Source organism: Scyliorhinus canicula, chromosome 18 (genome assembly GCF_902713615.1).
Source record: "Scyliorhinus canicula chromosome 18, sScyCan1.1, whole genome shotgun sequence".
Classification (NCBI taxonomy): domain Eukaryota; kingdom Metazoa; phylum Chordata; class Chondrichthyes; order Carcharhiniformes; family Scyliorhinidae; genus Scyliorhinus; species Scyliorhinus canicula.
Window position 1 is genome coordinate 96,034,171 of NC_052163.1, and position 21,059 is coordinate 96,055,229.

The 21,059-nt window shown below is 48.1% G+C and overlaps 1 protein-coding gene across 1 annotated transcript in view; it reads right to left on the bottom strand.

The window, feature by feature from the left end:
• grin3bb (glutamate receptor, ionotropic, N-methyl-D-aspartate 3Bb) overlaps window positions 1-21,059 on the bottom strand; it is a 94,571-nt gene that overhangs the window by 31,279 nt on the left and 42,233 nt on the right. Inside the window, exon 3 of the mRNA XM_038778341.1 lies at window positions 19,597-20,644. Coding sequence (XP_038634269.1) covers window positions 19,597-20,644 — 1,048 coding nt within the window. The remainder of the gene's footprint in view (window positions 1-19,596; window positions 20,645-21,059) is intronic.

The following is a 21,059-nucleotide window of genomic DNA, read 5'->3' on the forward strand; positions in this document are numbered from 1 at the left end:
GTCTCGTTCGTGGCTGTGCAGAGGAGCGACCGAATGGAGTGGAGCGCGTCGGAGAGGCCCTCCTGCCAGCGGGAAACTGAGAGATGTCTAGACCATTGGGCCAGATGGACGGCCTTCCATGCCGTCGCGTGCTCCCTCTGCACCTGTTCGTTTCCCCGGGGGTTGTAGCTGGTAGTCCTGCTCGAGGCATGTTCTTACCAGGCAGGTACTGACGTAGCTCATCGCTCATTAAAGAGGAGCCCTGGACACTGTGGACGTAAGTGGGGAAACCGAACAGGGTGAAGATGCTGTGCAGGGCCTTAATGACAGTAGTCACGGTCATGTCGGGACATGGGACGGCAAAGGGGAAACGGGAGTACTCGTCAACGACGTTGAGAAAGTACACATGGCGGTCAGTGGAGGGGAGGGGCGCTTTGAAATTGACGCTGAGGCGCTCAAAGGGGCGGGAGGCCTTCACCAGGTGGGCCTTGTCTGGCCGATAGAAGTGCGGCTTGCACTCCGCGCAGACTTGACAGTCCCTGGTCATGGCCCTGACCTCCTCGGTGGAGTAGGGCAGGTTGCGGGCCTTGATGAAGTGGAGAAGACGGGTGACCCCCGGGTGAGAGAGGTCATTGTGGATGGCCCGAAGTCAGTCATCTTGCGCGCTGGCGCATGTGCCGCGGGACAGGGCAACTGGGGGCTCATTGAGCTTCCCAGGACGATACACGATATTGTAATTATAGGTGGAGATTTCAATTCTCCACCTCAAGATCTTATCATTCTTGATCTTGCCCCGCTGTGTGTTGTTGAACATAAAGGCTACCGACCATTGGTCGGTGACGAGGGTGAACCTCCGACCGGCCAGGCAGTGCCTCCAATGCCGCACAGCTTCCACAATGGCTTGAGCTTCCTTTTTGACAGAGGAGTGTTGAATCTTGGAGGCGTTGCGGGTACGGAAAAGAAGGCCACGGGCCTGCCTGCCTGGTTAAGGGTAGCGGCCAGGGCGACATCTGACAGGTCGCTCTCCACCTGGAAGGGGATGGAATTGTCCACCGCATGCATCGCGGCCTTGGTAATGTCTGCCTTGATGCGGCTGAAGGCCAGGCGGGCCTCAGTCGTCAGGGGAAAGATGGTGGCTTTGATAAGTGGGCGGGCTTTGTCCGCATGGTTGGGGACCCGCTGGGCATAATATGAGAAGAACCCCAGGCATCTTTTCAGGGCCTTGGGGCAATGGGGAAGGGGGAGTTGCAGGAGGGGCGCATGCGGTTGGGGTCGGGCCCTAGGACTCCATTTTCCACGACATAGCCGAGGATGGCTAGTCGGGTTGTGCGGAAAACACATTTCTCCTTGTTGTAGGTGAGATTGAGGGCTTGGGCGGTTTGGAGGAACTTCTGAAGGTTAGCATCGTAGTCCTGCTGATCATGGCCGCAGATGGTAACATTATCCAAGTACGGGAACGTGGCCTGCAGCCCATACTGGTCAACCATTCGGTCCATCATTCTTTGGAAGACTGAGACCCCATTGGTGACGCTGAAGGGGACCCTGAGGAAGTGGATGAGGCGGCCGTCTGCCTCAAAGGCAGTGTAGTGGCGGTCTTCCGGGTGGATTGGAAGCTGGTAGTATGCGGACTTCAGATTTACCGTGGAAAAAACCCGGTAGTGTGCAATCTGATTAACAATATCTGCTATGTGGGAAGGGGGTACGCATCGAGGTGCGTGTACCGGTTTATGGTCTGGCTGTAGTCTACAACCATCCGGTTCTTTTCCCGGTCCTGACGACCACCACTTGGGCTCTCCAGGGGCTATTACTGGCCTCAATGATCCCCTCCCCCAAGAGCCACTGGACCTCCGACTTGATAAAAGTCCTGTCCTGGGCACTGTACCGCCTGCACCTGGTGGCGACGGGTTTACAGTCGGAGATGAGGTTCGCGAAGAGCGAGGGAGGGGGTGACCTTAAGGGTCGCGAGGGCAGCACGGTAGCATGGTGGTTAGCATAAATGCTTCACAGCTCCAGGGTCCCAGGTTCGGTTCCCGGCTGGGTTAATGTCTGTGCGGAGTCTGCACGTCCTCCCCGTGTGTGCGTGGGTTTCCTCCGGGTGCTCCGGTTTCCTCCCACAGTCCAAAGATGTGCGGGTTAGGTGGATTGGCCATGCTTAATTGCCCGTAGTGTCCTAAAAAAGTAAGGTTAAGGGGGGGGTTGTTGGGTTACGGGTATGGGGTGGATACGTGGGTTTGAGTAGGGTGGTCATTGCTCGGCACAACATCGAGGGCCGAAGGGCCTGTTCTGTGCTAAAGAAAATAAAAACATTTTAAAAATATGGTGAGAGGTGGTAGGGGTCGGCCGAACTTCAAAGTCAGGCTTCTGAGGTTGCAATGGAAATCCAGTCCTAACAAGAGAGGAGCGCAGAGATGGGGGAGGACATAGAGTTTAAAATTGGCATACTCGGCGCCCTGTATCGAGAGGTTCGCGACACAGTACCCCCGGATCTGCACTGAATGTGAACCAGAAGCAAGGGAGATTGTTTGGGACGCAGGGGAAATCTGGAGGGAACAGTGCCCTACCGTGTCCGGATGGATGAAGCTCTCTGTGCTCCCGGAGTCAAGCAGGCAGGGCGTTTCGTGCCCATTGACCCGGATGGTCATCATGGAGTTCTTGAGGTGCTTGGGCTGTGACTGGTCGAGAGTGACAGCACCGAGCTGCGGGTAGCCGGCGTGGTCGGTGGTAGCGAGGTGGTCCCAAGATGGCGGCCAAGATGGCGGCCCCCGTCGGTCGCATGTGTCGGGCGGCATTGAAGATGGTGGCCAAGATATCGGCCCCCATGAGTTGCACATGGCGGGCTGGGTTGAAGATGATGGCCCCCATGAGTCGCACGTGTCAGGCGGAGTTAAAGATGGCAGCCCACACACAAGGCGGATGACGCTATGGTGATATGCATCACTGTAAATATACAAGGGGCTAATGCATATACACTAGGACACTGTAAATACACAAGGGGTTAATGTAAATACATGTAGACTAGATAGACACTAGAGGGAGCACCCGAGACATGACACACAGACATTCAACCAATAGGCCAGTAAGATAGGACATGATGAATGGGCATTAAAGACACACACAGAGGTAACACTACCAATGGAGGGCATTATACCAACCCATATATAAGGACACAGCACACATGATCTTCCTCTTTCCAGTGGCAACACTTAGTGAGTACACAGGCTTAATTGAACACATCACACCCACCACGTGGATTGTAGCAGACTGGTTCGTCAGTCTGAGTAGCTATAGCAGGATTAACAGGAGAGTCGAATCCAAGTAGAAGAATAGTTAACAATTCAATAAATGTGTTAAAGCTATCTCCAAGTCTGAACCTTCCTTTGTCAGAGTGCACATCAAGGAAGCAGCTTATGCTACGTCAAGGGCATAACAAAACATACGCGTCAGAAGGGGGCGGTACCAGAAGGCACACAGCCACGCTGCAGGGTCTGCGGGCCTGTGAGTCTGTGAGTCGGGCCTGCGATTTTGGAGCTTTGGGTCGGACCAAGCAGACTTTGGCAAAATGTCCTTTCTTGCCACAGTCGCTGCAGGTCGCGTTCCGAGCTGGGCAACGCTGCCTGGGGTGCTGGTTCTGACCGCAGAAATAGCAAGACGGCCCCCCGGATTGGGCGGGCAGCCGCGCGGCACAGGCCTGGGACACCCTCGGGACAGGTGATGGCCACGCCTCTGGTGCCCATGAGGAAATTGCGTGGTCGGAGAGGAAAACATTTAGCCTCTGGCAGTCTACCTCTAATGAGGTGGAGAGTTTTACCGTCTCTTCTAGGTCAAGGGCGCCCTTTTCGAGCAGGCGTTGTCTGACATAGTTGGACCGTACTCCAGCCACACAGGTGTCCCGGATGGTGAGTTCCATGTGCTGCGAGGCCGTGACGTCCTTGTAGTTACAGTTCCGAGCGAGTACCCTAAGATCGCGTAGATATTCCTCCAGCGATTCCCCGGGGCGTTGACGACGTGTGGTGAGGAGATGCCGCATGAACACTTCGTTCACCGGCCTCACGTAATGTCTTTTCAGGTTCGCGACCGCGTCTGCATACGTGGTGGCGTCCTTGATTAGTAAAGAGATTCTGTGGCTCACCCGGGCGTGGAGGAGACTCAGCTTCTGTGCCTCGGTGACGGCGGGCGAGGAGTAGGCGGTGAGGTAGGCCTCAAAGCAGCGGAGCCAATGTGAGAAGATTCCTTTGGCTTCAGCTACCTGTGGGTTGAGTTCTAGTCGATCAGGTTTGAGGGCGACTTCCATTGCGATATCTTAGCTTATTAAATTGATGCGACCATCAATTCACACGAGATGATTAGTAGAAGTGAACAGTGGTTTTAATAAGCTAGATCTGTGCCTGCCTGCGACTGCTCTGTACTGAGTGCCGCCTACAGGCTGCAGATTTATATACCACCCCCGAGGGGGCGAGCCACAGGCGGAGCCCACAGGGACATCAACATAATACAGGACAATACAGTGGTGAATTGCAGTAGCAATACGTTCACCACAAGTTGTTTATATTTAGCCATCGTATCCAAGTATAATCTTAGTAGACGTCATAAAAACCCTTTAGTGTTTTAGTTAATTAATAAACAGTTTTGTTCATTTACAAAGCCGTATGTTCTCTGATCATTTCAACTACAAAGACCTCGCCATCCGTGCATACAGAGAACATTACACACCTCAGGCAGTTTTTTACGTTCACATCAAAATTTTTAATATTCCTGCCTGCATTTAAAACATTAACAATTTGCATAGAGTGGAGCTCTGTCCAACCTTCAGTGGCTTAGTGTTTCCCAACAAACTGAATTTACAAGTTTTATTTGCGGTAGGAATTTTTTCCATGTATTTGTTTATCCTATATCTGCTGTCTTCTCCTGCCCTAAATCCCATCTTGTGGCCATCAGTCCCTGTCTCTGATTTCCTATGCATCCCGACCAATCTCTACTCCACCATCGGCCACCTTAGCCCTATCCCTGGAGTTCAAACCCTGAACTCTCCCAGTTCTTTCCTTCCTATTGAATGCATAAAACTATAATTTCAGGGCCTTCGGTAACCATTCCCACTATCCTTCGTGTTAGTGTCTCTTTCTCCCTCAGCCCAACACCCTCCATGATCTCTGCACCCCTCCAATTCTGTCTCTGATGCGCCCCACCATTGGCAAACATGCCTTCATGAGCGAAGCTCTCAAATTTGATTCCTAAATCACTATCCTACCTCTCTCTTTCTTCACCTTCAAGAGGCTCCTTAAAACCTACCCCTTGGGCTAAGCTTTTGGTCATTTGTCCGTGTCAAATTATGTTTGACAACAGTACCTGTGAAGCATTCTGGGATCTTTACTACGTTAAAGGTGCTATATTAAAGGTTGCTGCTATATAACTTGTCATCAATTTGATCGTTAATATATAAGCAAATATAATGGATATACCCACAACGAGAGGCGAGAAAAAACGCAAGTTGGGACAGGCACTTAATAATCAAGAATCACAGAGGGGAAAATGCTTTTGAACAGGCCGAGACATAAGTTATTCTAAAATTAGCAGAGGTTGGCCTCTTAGTGAAGGTCAATAAAATCTCTCAGCCACGGAGCATTAATCATAATTGGAATCTGTCACTGACTCGGAAAATACTGATGAATTTTGTAATAATGTTGAGCATTGAAGCACCATCGATAAATTATGTTGAATAAATAATAAACAATGTAAAAAGTACGAAAACAAATCTAATTTCCAATAGGCACGACTGGACAGCCTTTAGTTTTTTAAATCCAAACTGTAAAAGTGGGAACAAACTTAATCAAAAAATTAAATGACTGGAACGTTCAGGATGCCACATAAAATAAACCAATATTCTGGATTCTGGTTATTTGTCTCCGGTTTATATGTTTGCAGGTTTCACAGAATTGCATTCTGGATATTGTGTCATTCCACCAAAAACTAATGGTTATTTAATTCTGATGGGCATCGCAATCAGGCATGACTGAGTCCTCATCCATGTTGTGTTCTGTGACATTGCCGTTGTAATGATGTGCACAGAACTGCTGGTGACTTAACTAGAAAGTTGATTTATTGATCAACGCATGGAAAGATAACAACCACAATACTATACCGACTAAGTTACTATTTGAGCTTTGTGAGCTCTCCTGGAACAGCCCTATGTGCGACTGTCCTGTTATACGCCTTACTACTAACTAGCGAGAGCCGGATGTCACATGACCATTGTCTGGTGCCACCAGCTGATTGGAGGTCGCATTGCTAATATTATTATTGTACAATATTTTTCACAGGCATATCACCACATCCCCCTTCCTTTGGAGATATTAACATTTATATACAAAACATGATTGGTATTATTTAACACATGTGGCATGTATATACAGAGTTAACTGCTTTAGTTCACATGAAATGCCTTCTCAATATGTCCCATGTGCACAGCTCATTTTGTATCTCCAACAGGATCACACTGCTGATCGTCTGCGCTCTTGTCAGCTTTCTGGAAGATTGGTTTCTGTGCCGGCCTTTTGTGCCTTAGCTTTTTGACGCGGTACGTCCTGAAGACCAGTATCCTTACTGGCCATGCCTGCTACACCAGCTTCTTTTTGTCTTTACACGATGCTTTTTGCTACTGCATTGTTGCATACTTTCTGGTGCAACCAGCTTCTTTTGTGTGATTACACAATGCTTTTTACTACTGTGTCGTTGTGTATTCTCTGGCCTGTCGGCTGCATTGTTGATGTCTTCTTGCTTGATGTTATCAGTGGGACTCACAGTATCCCCCACTCTCCTTCTCTTCCTCTTGTTGGTTTTGAGAATAATTTTCTGTCTGATTTTGTGACGACTCTTTTATCGCTTGGGTTTGGCAGGACTAATTTTACCGCTGGCCTGTTCCATGGGAGCAGTAGTTTGTGGATCGTCTGCTGAGACATCTCGTGTTGCCGTTCTTCTCAGGGACTGTGCAGTCATGATCAAGTCTACACCCTCAATGGAAGGCTGCAGAGACTCTGGTGTTTGGGTTGGATCCACATCCCCAGCGTTGGGTGCTGTCCCTCCATCCTGTGTTTGAGCCCCAAGTGATGGCTCCTCGTCACTTGACATTACAATGCTTAAGTCATCTATTCATGAAGAGCCAAGTAGTGGCTCATCCTCGTCTTGAAATATTATGTACGTATCATCCATCATCATAGAACTACATACCTATATAGCCATTTGCTCCTCTAACTCATCTTTCGGGGGCGTGGCCTCGAGCATTGGAGAGTCCACTACTGGAGCCATTTCAGAGGCCTGAGACGATTCACCATATGCCTCTGGAGCCAGTTTCTCCAGAGTTGTTATTATATCTTCCGTTGTTAGTTTTTTTTGTGGCTGAGCCATTTTGCACTGAGGTGTCTGCTACTGCAATCTCACTTTCCATCTCTGCGTGCGCCATCTCAGAGCTTTCACACTTCTCAGTGTCCTGCGCAGACTGGGCGTCCCTTGTAATCACCTCATCACTTCCACGAAACAATCTTACTAGCGTTCCATTGTCGCCCTCATCTGGCATACTTTCCCAGCATTTACTTCCTTTATCGTATTCATGGTCTTCGTAAATATCCTCGTAGTCCTCATCATCGGAGTCAATATAATCATACTCATCATCGTCTTCAGTGAAGTATAACACTGCTCGTGGGATTATGTGTTCGTACAGGAATTGACCTATTTTCAAATCAGCAGCGAGTCTTGCTGCAGAGCTTCCATCTAACACCATGTTCTGGAACCTCAGGAAGAGTGAAGAGTTGAAAAATGAGTCATTGAGTACAGATTACGCGACTGCTTTACGAGTAGGCCGTCCCTTATGCGACTGCTTCACTCTAATGGTTTAATTGTGACATTTCTTTCTTTCTTCCAGTCAATGTGGCAGCCTGTGCACCCCGTGATTGTACATATGAAGAAGCCTGACCCAACAGGCCGCGACTCCATATGGTATGTTTTTGAAAGCACCTCATCTGTGAAGTACTCAGTCGGTTCAAACGTGAACTCCAGAGTGAAGCTCACGGGCTGTCCAGGATCTGAGAGGTTTATGGCAACATCTTGTAAATGCTGCAGGATGGGCTCATCATGCTCCTGAATCATGTGAATGAATCCTCATTTTTGAAGACCGCTAACCAGAACTCTGGAGTGTCCTTTGGATCCTCCATCTCTGCCTCTGGTTGATCTTCCTCCACTTTGACTATCGCTCATATCTCATCAGATAATTGCACCACAGCATCGAGCTGCGAGTCGCGGTAATCTTTTGTTTCCTCGCTGATTGGGACGTACAGTCTCTCCACTAGGTTCAGGGTCTCACACGCATCCGCCCCTTGGATAGACTCATGTTCCGTGTCCACAATGGAAAATGGTCTTCTGTTGTGTACCCATGCTTCAAGTTCACATGCCCCCAGCATCTCAAACTCATTCCCACTGTAGTCTATTAGCAGTCCTGGTTGACTGACAACTTTCAGCAGAACTCGCAGCCTGTGCAAATCGCACAGACTGAGGAGGTTTGCTCTCTCTCCCATGGTGAGTTTGCATTTTATCAGTTTAGCATCGCTGGAATGGTCCATCTGTATCCGATGGTATCAGCTGGATCATTATTGTTGTTCCAACTGGTCCTTAAGACTTCTTCCTCCACATCATCTTCCTCTTTTGTATTCGGACTCATCGTGTCCTTTGTTGAATTAGATCAACGAAAAATAGTTTGTCATGGGGCATCTCATCAATTACATTGATTGACCCCGTTTGGTCCACTGTAGGACGCAAAAAATATTGTCTCGCAAAATGATTTATTTATACGGCCACACCTGGAACGTACTTTTCCATGTGCTGGACATTGCCGTGGCCCATGTCGGTTACCACATTTCTGGCATAATATGGCAGCTCCTGGCGGCCGCTTAAAATTCCCGCCCGCAGTGAGGCCACGTTTCTGCATTACAGTGCTGATGGCGCTGGCGTCCATGTTCGTGACAAAATGTTTCAAACTGAGTGTACTGATTTGCTGTGCACCAACTCACTTGCAAATCTTAATTGCATTTTCCAATTTCAGAGCTTCTTCCCGTAACAATCTCTCACGGAGCTTATCATTCGATATGCCAAATACTATTTGGTTGCGTATCATCGATGATTTTAGAACTTGCAGGACTGGGCCTTCAGCCTCGATTCAGTTACAAAGCTGTCAATAGATTCTGTGTTTCTGCACACGTACAAAAAATATATTTTTCAAATGTTTCCTTTTTTTGGAGAACATTGCCACTCGAAGTACTTTATCACCTCATCATGCTTTTGCTTTCCTCTTTTCTATCAAAAGCGAAGGTATTATAGATTTTGATTTCTTGTGGACCTGCCACTATGAGCAGCAATGCAATGTGCCTTTCGTCAGGCTGTGCCTACAGGCCAAGGGCAGAGACATAGAGTTTAAACTGCTGTTTGAAAACGTGCCAGTTTTCATCTCTGTTACCAAAGATGTGTGGGTTAGGTCGATTGGTCAAGCTAAATTTCCCCGTAGTGTCCAAAAGTTAGGTGGGATTGCTGGGTTGTGGGGATGGGGTGGAGGTATGGCCTTAGGTAGGATGCTCTTTCAGGGGCCGAATGGCCTCCTTCTGCACTATAAATTCTCTGACTTCTACCCAAGACTTGAAGTTGGTGGGGTGCCTTTAAACCTTCCATCTCAAACTTCACCGTTATTTGTTGCATTGAGTCGTCAATGGCCGTAGTTCATCAGGTTGGTGGAAGAATGTTCTCTTTTTCGTTCTTTGGCCGGTTTTGTTTGTCTTTTCTGCTGCTACCTTTAAATGTTCAATACTCCTGGTACCATGTTGTGTTCTGCGACCTTGCCATTGCAATGATGCACACAGAACTGCTGGTGACTTAACTAGAATGCTGATTTATTGATTTACACATGGAAAGATAACAACCAGAATACTATACAAACAAAGTTACTATTTGAGTTTTGTGAACTCTCCTGGAACGACCCTATGTGCGACTGTCCTGTTGTACGCCTTACTACTAACTGGCGAGAGTCGGATGTCACATGACTGATATCTGACGTCACCAGCTGGTTGGAGTCACATTGCTAACTACATACAATATTATTCACGACATATCACCACAACCCAATGTTTACACATACATTTAACAGCAGTGGCCATTGATCAGAAGTAGGGACATTGGCTGATTTTCTTCACTGTCCTTCCCAAGCCCAAGGCCAATTTAGGAAACATAATTGCAGTTCAGCTACAACTAACAAACTCAGCATGACCCAGGGATCAACACTGAATCTTTCTGGCCTGCAAGGGTCAGTTCCACGCCAGAGGGTGTATTTAATCACTGAGCTATCAAGGTAACACACAGTGCAGTTCTGTGTCCTGTCTAAATACCTCTCACATTTCCAATCACTTCCTCGGCTAAATATTTACAAATCATTTTTAGAATTGAGCTGTGTGTCAAGGTAGCAGTCAACCTCTGTCATGGTCTGTGCAATCTGCTGCTAGCATGCATCATAACCGAGGTGTTTATCATCCCATATCTATTACACTGATATTCCTGTCATTTTTTCATTATTCCTGCAGCATTGTTTCACACAGTCTTCCCTGGGACCTGGATTCAAACATAGCCAAGATTAGAGATGCAGGTTGTATGATTGAAATGCAGAGTATTACAGCCAAAAAATAGGCCTTTCAGATCATCAAGGCTACACTGGAATTTTCCCCCAAGTGACCAGGGGAGGCACGGTGTCACAGTGGTTAGCACTGATGCCCCACAGTGCCAGGGGCTGGGGTTCGATTCCGGCCTGTGTGGTGTTTGTACATTCTCCTTCGATACAGACTCTGTGGGGCTGGTGGCCTCCTTCTGAACTGTGGGGATTCTATGGACCCACTCGGCCAAGCACAGATCTTTATGCTCATTTCACTCCCCACACCTTTTGTACTCATCCTTTTCAAGCACCTACCTAATACTCTTTCAATAGAATTGGACCCTGTATCAACAATGGTTTGTGGCAGTGAGTTCCACATACTTAACACTGCGTTTTTCTTCTCCTAGTGCTTACTTAGTAGATAAATATCAATAGGAAGAATAGAAAAACAATTAAAATACAAAGTGTGTAGATGCTACTGAAATCAATTATGAAGAAAGATTTGGTCATTCTTCACAAACCTTAAAAGGTTACAAGATTGACCCAAGATTATGAATACGTAGGATAAGGTAAGTAATGATTGTTTACATGCATTGTTAATACATGGTCAATAAGAGGTAACTTAAGATGATGCTAAGAAGAACTAAACAGGAGTTTTGAGCAAAATTCTTTACCAGCCGGTGGTTGTTGTAGGACATCCTTGAGTGAGTGTGGTTATTGCTTAGCAAGTTCAATATTGCTTCGTTGTTTCTGTAATTTATGCCTCTAATTATAAAACCAAAGATTCTATTTGCCATTTGTGACTTTGCCCACTTATGAATCTACCTGTAATGGCCTGTGACCATTCCGGTCCTTTTGCTCTTTACATAATTTAATAGCTCACTTCCTTATAGCCAGGAAGTAAGGCTTAAAGTAAGTCCATGATACATCATTTTATTCCAAACCCTTAACTTTCATCCCATTGGTCATCTCTCTATTCATTTGGGAACCATGAGCGGGATTCTGTGATCCTGAGGCTAAGTGTTGATGCCATTGGAAACGCCGTCACATTTCTCGACGGCGTCAACATGGCTTCAGGATCAGCAATTCTGGCCCTTACAGGGGGCCAGCACGGCACTGGAGTGGTTCATGCCGTTCCAGCTGCAGATCCCGGCATCAAATGGGCGCCGCGGGATCCGCGCATGCGCAGTGGCTTCCTTCAACACGCTGGCCCCGACGCATCATGACGCAGGACTACAGGGGCCGGCGCGGAAGAAAGCAAGCCACCAGCCAGAGAGGCTGGCCCCGATCGCAGGCCAGGCCACGTCGGAGGCCCCCCCCTCCCCCCACAGGCAGCCCCCCAACCCTTCAACGCCAATTTCCCGCTGGCTGAGCGAGCGCAGGTGTGGTCGTTGCCAATGGGATCGGCTTTTTTACGCCAGCCGCTCGGCCCATCCCGGGCCGAGAATCGGCGGGCCGGCCGCGTAGAGCGGCCCCTGACCAGCGCCACGCCAACCATGCTGGCGCCAATGGCGCCGATTCTCCGTTCTACAGAGAATCGCGTGTCGGCGGAATGGCGCGATTCGTGCCGGTTGCAGTGATTCTCCGGACCGGCCCCGGGTTGAGAGAATCCCGCCCCATGTTGATTGATCCTGACTATTTTACACTTCTCCAAATATTTTCCCCCATACTGTAAACTCTAGTGCTTGGACTTTCCATGGAGTTTGCTTGATCTCTCACCGTTATCTGACCAGAGAATCAGCCAAAGCCCCTGCGAGGTTTCTGTTATTCTTCTGTCGAGTTATGGTAAAGCACTGAGAGAATCCATGAATATTCTATTCTGAGAAGTTTGCAAACAACTGAAGTCAGACAAAGTTAATTTTCTGGCTTACTCCAGCATCCTCTTTAGAAGAAGGTGTGATCCTCTGGCACAATATTCCTCTCCACAGAAATTTGAGAATGACAGTCTTAATAATGTTTTTCAGTATCCTCAGATTTGAGCCAATAATGTTTCTACCTCAAGTATAAGCAATTTCTTTAGTGCTATTTCTATTTAAATAGTAACTTCTGCTAACAGCTCTACATCCATCTGTGTTGCTCCCACAATCTCAAATATTCCTTCCTCAAGTTTTTCAGTCTTTCCTTACTCTGTAATATGGGCATGCCTTCTTCATCTGATAGTAGCTCAAACAATCATCTTCTAGCTAAAGTTGATGAGGCTGACATACTAGAATGGCTTCACGCTCAATCCCCATTTATACTGTTTTTCATGCGCTCCACTGCACCGGTAATGATATTGCACTTGGGCTCAATGCTTTTGGGTGAAAAAGGAAATAAATCAACCTGGATTTTTGCTCACAATTACATCCCTTGCTGGAAAATACATACCATGCATGAAGATTGGTCACTTGGATGAAGTGGCAGAGAGTGTCCAGCACCATGGAGAAGTAGCCAGAAAAGGGGTCATTGCCCAGAAGAAAATGAGATAGGGGTGGGGGGAAAGAGAAATTCGGGAGATAAACTGTCCATACTAAATTAATGTAACCTTCGAAGATGGAGCTTTGTTCTCTACTTGCCTTGCATTGCATCTAATTTAGAAGCATTTAATGGCAGGGTGCAGAATGTACTTTGCGAACATGCTGGGTGTGATTCTCCGGCCTCGTTACACTCTCACTCAAGCGATACGAGGGCGGTGAATAGCGGGAGAGGCATGAAACGAGATTCAGGCCAGCCGGCAAACAGTTTGCGAACAGCCCGCTCCCATAGCGTGGCGAGAAACCAATTATCACTACTTAAGCCCCATTTCCATACAATTAACGGGAGCCACCTGTTATTTTACGGCCTCCCATCATTCAGCGGCTTCCCCAGCAAGTGGTCACGCTGGTGCCGATTAGTACTCCTTTTTAAAAACGTGACCCAGGCGGAAAGGCTTCTGTGGGTAGCTGACGAGGTGAGTAACCATCTTTGCTCACAGGCAAAGAGCCCGGAGGCGCTGGGCTGGCTGCCCCTGTATTCAGCGGGGAGTGGGGGTCCCTCAGCTGGGGATGGGGACTTCGGCTGGGGGTGGGGGACCTGTTGCAGGGGTGGGCCATAGGAGGGTGGGGGGGGGGGGAGACGCTAGGGGGGGAACCAGGGGGCAGCTGTTCGCAGCACAACCATGCCAATCCCTGGATTGTATGTACCCATTCCGGGGGCAAACCTTGCCCCTGCCCGCCCTCCCCAATGGCCACCCATAACCCCCGCTGACTGCCGAGGCCTCTGGCCTTGCAGCTGAAGGCTATTGCTAATGAGGAATTGGCAATCGTGGTTAAGTGAGCACTTCACACAATCCAAGTGGATCCCTATGGGTGGGCAGGCCATGTAGCATGTGGGAGTCATTGCCCAGCATCCCAATCAGACCGCGATACCTGGACACTGTACCTAAACACTGCGGGAGGTAACAACACACACAGCAGCCAACATCCGAACACCCAGGGGATGGGACACAGCTCCGGACACATGTCCATTGTACGCGGCTTGCCCATGGCAGTCTTGTGGTGGGCGGGGCAGGATAATCCAGCATATAGACTCAGTCCTTGAATTGCAAAAAGTCCATGAGTCTCTCATGTTTTCATGGTCAGTGAGAATGGGGCAGGTATAAATACCAGAGGAGTCAGTTGGACACAGAACCCTACCAGGGTAATGGAGAGGATAGGAAACTGAGTGACAACGAGCGGGAATTGCGTTATCAAAAAGCACAGCCAAGACATTTGGTGAGTAGGTTGACAGCAGCAGCAGTGTTGTGTGTGAATGGCCATTGAAGAAGGGATTGAGAATTTGACAATGCACTCTTGAGGGAACAAGGGCATCTTTTTCCAGTGGTGTTGTGTAGGGGTGGGCGGATGTTGGCGGACTTGAGGTAGTAATAGCAATAACATTTTCAACGTTCAAAAGAGCCTGTGTGAATAAGGTATTTCCTGGTATGGGGAGAGTTATTTTCTAAATGGCTGGCTTTATTTGTGTCTCTTTTTCAAACAAAGAGATTCTAGGAACAAGTTGCATACTTAAACAAACAGCTGCAAGACATTCAGGTAGAATTAACTTACAATTGAGCATGGCCACAAAGATCCAATTCTATTCCTATGGTGATCTAACCACTGTATATACGTGTGCTTGCAGTAGGGGGATGTATGGCCGTACCTGTATTACAGGTTTCTCCGGTAAGCCCCTGCCGGCTAGCTCCGCCCACAGGGAGCAGTATAAATATTCGTAAGTTTCACTGAGATGCCATTCTACAGCTGACGCCGGAGGAAAAGCATCTCACTGTAATAAAGCCTCTCTTGTACTGCACTCGAGTCTTTGTGTACAATTGTTAGCACCACAATTTATTACAATGAGATTTTCCTTACACCATGGACATCAGGATTAAACCTGACCGCCTGCAGCTGGATCCACAGTCGCCCCACGCCAGGAAAGACTTTGTTCACTGGCTTGCAGTTTTCGAGGCCTACATCTCTTCAGTGGACCCTCCCCCGACGGAGGCTCAGAAACGACAGCATCTTTACTCAAGACTCAGCTCCAGCGTGTTTCCGCTCATTCAAGACACGCCTAACTACGCCCGTGCCATGGAACTGCTCAAAGAGAACTACGCACAGTCGGTGAACACCCTGTTTGCGAGACATCTACTCTCTGCTCGCGTCCAACAACCGGGTGAGTCGATTGAGGACTTTTGGAGGGCCCTTATACCTCTAGTACGAGACTGTGACTGCCAGGCCGTCACGGCCACAGAACATTCCGATTTACTCATGCGGGATGCATTTGTTACAGGTATTGCATCGGACCCCATCCGGCAACGACTGCTGGAAGGGGCCGCTCTCGATCTCGCGGCTACAAAGACTCTGGCGCTATCAATGACGGCCACCTCCCGTAATGCGTGATCCTACCCCACTAGCCACTCGGCCCACCCGTCCTACCCCTTGTGGACCCCACAACCGGCCCTCCTGACAGCCGCCCCTTTGAACGCCTCAGCGTGGATTTCAAAGGGCCCCTCCCCTCCACCGACCGCAACACCCACATTCTTAGTGTGGTCGATGAATTCTCTAGGTTCTCCTTCGCCATCCCATGCCAAGATATGACGTATGCCACCGTCATCAAGGCCCTTGATTCCATATTCGCTCTGTTCGGTTTCCCCGACTATATCCACAGTGACAGGGGATCCTCATTCCTGAGCAATGAGCTGCATCAGTTCCTGCTCAGCAGGGGTATCGCCTCCAGCAGGACGACCAGCTACAACCCCCGGGGAAACGGGCAGGTAGAGAGGGAGAACGGAACGGTATGGAGGGCCGTCCAGTTGGCCCTACGGTCCAGGAACCTCCCAGCCGCTCACTGGCAGCAGGTCCTCCCTGACACACTCCATTCCATTCGGTCACTGCTGTGTACCGCAACTAACCACACACCCCATGAACGTGTTTTTGCCTTCCCTAGGAAGTCTACATCCGGGGTGTCGCTCCCGACTTGGCACACGGCTCCAGGCCCAGTCCTTCTTCGTAGGCATGTCAGGCACCACAAGGCGGAACCCCTGGTGGACAAGGTACGCCTACTCCACGCGAACCCCCAGTATGCCTACGTCTGCGCCTTGACCATAAAGTAGGACACAGGAAATATGTGTCCAGTACTCTGTTTTTTGCATTTAGTTTGAAGGCATTGGGAACACTTTAAAGGATCAGATGTACACAAGGAAGAAAAGGTAATGTTTTTTCTGAGCCGGAGGAACAGCTGGGGATTTACGAGGACTCGACTGATAAACGACTGGGGGTGGAACTTCCACAGGATTCCCCGAGTACTTTCCATGGACCTTCTCCAAGTTACAGCAGAAAATCAGAAACCATTGGATTTTAAGGAGTCTCGGACCGTGACAAGAGTAATTTGTTCTTGTGGTGTTAAAAGAGACAGGTCAGATTGCACAGAACTCAACCTTGACAGCAGTGTAATATATTACATATTTTGGACTGCAGTGTTTTTAAGATCACAAGGTAGTTGCTAATAAAGAAAGCCATTTAGCCTAGTTCAGGTCATTGATTCAGAAAGGCCTTAAATTTCCTCCATTGTACTATCCTATTGTTTGTTAAATGAGTCCAAAATTTTCACCCCACTATTCTATCTGGAAATCCATACTCTATTGTTCATACTGCTGGCCTGGGTACAATCCATGTGCGTTGCTGAAAACCAATTTGTTTTTTATTTACAGAATTACCACAAAATATTTTCTATAGGTTGCAATTAAGAACCATCTAAATCTGTAATTGTGGTCGAATTTTGAGTTTCGATGGAAAGGATTGATGTGCGCAAGATAGAGATGCCTTACCGAGGAAATTGGTTGCCTCATAAAACGGAGATAAAATCTTTTAGTCATTGATAAATGAATTCATATCAAGAAAGGGAGGCGCTCCAGAAACAGGGACTGACATTCAGCAAATAATTCTATCAGGGCTGCGCAACTAGATGTTGGCACTCTGCACAGATATCATTAATCTTATCGAGTGCTGGTGCAGTGGAACTTTCAGCTCCAGGAGTTTGCGTTCCTCCACAGACTAAAGGCAGACAGGTACATGGAGATAACTGAAACTAGCATTGATCTTCAGTGCAGAGCATAGAAGCTATCAGTCTGCTCAAAACAGTGAGACGTTCTCCAATTATAGCAGAACACTTGTACCTTCAGTGATTAATTTGAAGAGAGGGCTACCTGAGATCATCGTGCCAATAGTGATCTACAGGTTTCCCACAGCTGGAAGGGGTAGTCCAGGCACTGGGCCCCCCCATCCCAGGGTAGCCTGTGGCCACCCAAAATCCAGGACCTTTGGGGGACTCTCCCTCTGCAATCTGGCAATGACAGAGGGGCACGGGAACAAGGGGAGCACCTCCTTAACCCCCCTTGGAATCAACTGAGCGAGCCCAGGGTGTCAGTGCCATAGTGTCTGGGGCAGAGCACCATTGGCAATTCCGGGTGGGGACTGAAGGGGGTGGCCTGAAGGAATGGAGCCTGTAGGGGTGTGGCTGAAGAGGTGGGCTGGGGGGGGGTTCCAAGGGGGCCGGGTTTGGGGGCTGATTCCTTATTCCTATGGTTGGGTGGGCAGGAAGCCCCTCTTTGCTGAGGGTTTGGGGGTGCCCCCCTTGTCAGCAGAGAATGGGGGGGTCAATATTATGTTGTGGGGGGAGATGGGAGGACCAGCAGCTGGACACTGGGATCAGGGTGCCTTTCCAAATGGAAAGGAAGAGAAACCAGTGTGCTTGCCGCCATGCTTAGCCATACATAAATTTGCATGTTAGGGGTATGTGAATATTACCTGAGTGATGTTGCTAATGCCAGCAGGGACCAGTCCTGATTCTTCGCTGGCGGGAGCACTTAGACTCCTGAACAGAAAATCCCGCCCATTGTTTTTGTCAAAAGTCGGGGTGGGGGTGGGGGGAGCAGTTGTGGTAAACCTGCAATTTTAAGTACAGGCCGAGTTTCCTTTATCCAAAACACTCGAGGCTGATTGTGTTTCAGATTTCAGATCATTTTGATTTTCTGATACTGCATTACAATGGCCCAAACATAGGCTAGCTACAGTCTACAGTAAATCACATGGTTAAAAAAGTAAGATGCACCACTGAATAATAAACACAGGATACTTGGAATATGTTCAAATCCGCGGCACCATCTGCGATTCTGCTTGTAGGTAGGGGTTTGCAAGGTAAACACAACAGATCAACAACTAGACTTCCCACACTAATGGTCGGGTTCGGTGGGTGATGTTCATGCCGGCTTGGGTCATAGACTTCCTGCGTTAAACATCAATGAGGTTTTCAAGAAGTGCGGTTGTTGGATGTGTTTGGTTTTTCGATGTAAGGAGAAAGAATACTCAACCTGTAATTATATCAGTGCTCTAACCCTCTGGGATGATAAAATAGATTAATTCTAAAATATATAGCCCATGATGCAAATCAGGGCTCAGTTCACACTCTGCATTTGCAAATATCAAAAGACTGTGTTATTTTTGACAGGGACATTTCAGTAAACCGCTTTCTAAAATGAATAAGAATTGACTTGTGAATCCCAGAAAAATTGGAAATAGCGAGCTACCATGACATGAATAGATAAGGTGAGGATGTGTGTTGTACCAACACAAACTCAACAGGATGATCCTAGCCCCATCCCTAGTCTGTACTGAGCTGAGCTGGGAGTAAAAAGAGCTATACGTAGCTTCAGTGGCCCTGGGCAAGGAAGGGGAATTAATTCAGGGTTTCCTGCTTCTGTTGGCTATACTCAACCTAATCATTTGACCAAGGGCATTGGGCACAGCATCACACCCAATCTAGATCCTATTTCACTCAATGTTCTCACAGGCACATCGGATTGTGATCTGGAATAGGAGCACAGGTATATCTATTTTTCTCCTCCCTAGTCCACAACATTGAGGCCAGCACTCCAACAGTCACAAAGTCCAATTTCAGCTAACTCAGCATTCAGCAAGGAGTTCCTTTGAACACTTTCAAAGTTTTGAAAAAAATTTAGAGTGCCCAGTTATTTTTTTTTTCCAATTGAGGGGCAATTTAGTGTGGCCAATCCACCTACCCTGCACATCTTTGGATTGTGGGGGTGAGACCCAGGCAGACACAGGGAGAATGTGCAAACTCCACATGGACAGTGACCCGGAGCCGGCATCAAACCCAGGTCCTTGGCGCCGTGAGGCAGCAGTGCTAGCCACTGCACCACCAAGCCGCTCCGGACACTTTCAAAGTTGACTTAAAATAAAAAGTTAAACAATCAAAACTCTCTCTTGTTTTCTGGCCTGGGCAATGGGAGACAGGAACTTTGCCTATTCACACAATCATTTTCATTTCTGAAATTATATTTGACATCCTCTTTAAAACATCTCTGGAATTACATTGTTAAACGTGTTTCCATTTTCCTTCCAAATAAAATGTACTGAAACCTTTGTTTTTACCTTGGCGTCGTGAATCCCAGAAAGTTCCTCAAAGGTTTTCTCTCCAACCATAACAGCTGCCAGATTAGCTGTATAACTGGATAAGACAAGGAGGCAAAATATTGCCCAGAGATTCATTAAGAAACGCCCAGTCCAACATTTTGGTATCTTACTCGAAACCGTTCGTCCAAAGAGGATTGCGTAACACAAGTTAAGAGCTGAGGAATAAGAGAAAACTTTTATTCTATTTCGTCCATTGGGGGTCATTCCAAAAGGACTGTTCCACTCGTAAAGAGTCAGAAACAAGGCCGTGATGTGGAGAGCCACAAAAATCCCAACCCACATTGACCAGTGTAGTGGCCACATAAAGGCACCAATGGGAGCTGCTGTGTCCCTTGACCTCACGAGGATGGCTAAACTGGTGGAGTAGAAGGGGCTGGTGAAATCTATCACCTTGCTGCGTGCTGAATTGATGCTAAAGGATGTGACGGCCATGTGGGCAGCACTGCTGAGGAGATCACCCACCAATCCTGTCCATGAACCGTTCTTCCAGGTGCCATACTTCCCATCTCCAACAATGTACAAGTCAAAGTCAAAACCAAGGTCGGCTGACAGCTTCTCCAGGAGGTCCATGCAGTAACCATAGCAACATTTCTTGTACTCTGTTGGCACTGATCCATTTTCATTGTTGAGCTCCTCAAACAGCCGTGCCAGCACAGCGGGGTCTTTAGTGTGAGGGTCCAAGCACAACAGACCTGCTGGACAGCTACCATCACGGTCAATGTCCCTGGTGAAAACAAAGGGCAACTCCACCAATGTGACGACCCGCAGCTTGGAGTGAGATGAGTCGCTGTCCTCGTTCATTTCATTCTGCATTCTGCTGGGCCAGATGCCTTGCTCAATCTCAATTTTCTGTCGGTTCCATTTGCCAACTCTCACCCAGGTGGGTTTTCCCACTGGGTCCTGCCTCAGGTTCCAGATATGGTAACGGCGATCACTGCGAATTTGTGATGTCTCCTGTACATGGATGTAACCCGTCTCTCCGTCAAACGATGTGTTGGCCAAAAACCTGGAGGGAATAAAAGTGGGAAGAGAAATTAGCTCAATGGCAACAACAGCATGCATTTATATAGCATCTTTAATGTAGTAAAATGTCCCACGGCCATGTTATCACATACAATCCTAAGTAGAAAAGGAGGTATTAGGACAGATGACCAAAACTTTGGTCAAATTGGCTGGTTTTAGAGGGTGTCTTCAGGGAGGAATTTTAATGCTTACGCCCTAGACAGCTAAAGAAAGAGCTGCCATGGGCAGAGTGAGGCAATGGAAATTGTGGAGCACATAAAGCTAGAATTGGAGAAACGCAGCGCCGTGACGCAGTGGTTAGCACTGCTGCCTCAAGGCGCCGAGAACCCGGGTTCGTTGCCCGCCCTGTGTCACTGTCCGTGTGGAGTTTGCACATTCTCTCCATGTCTCCATGGGTC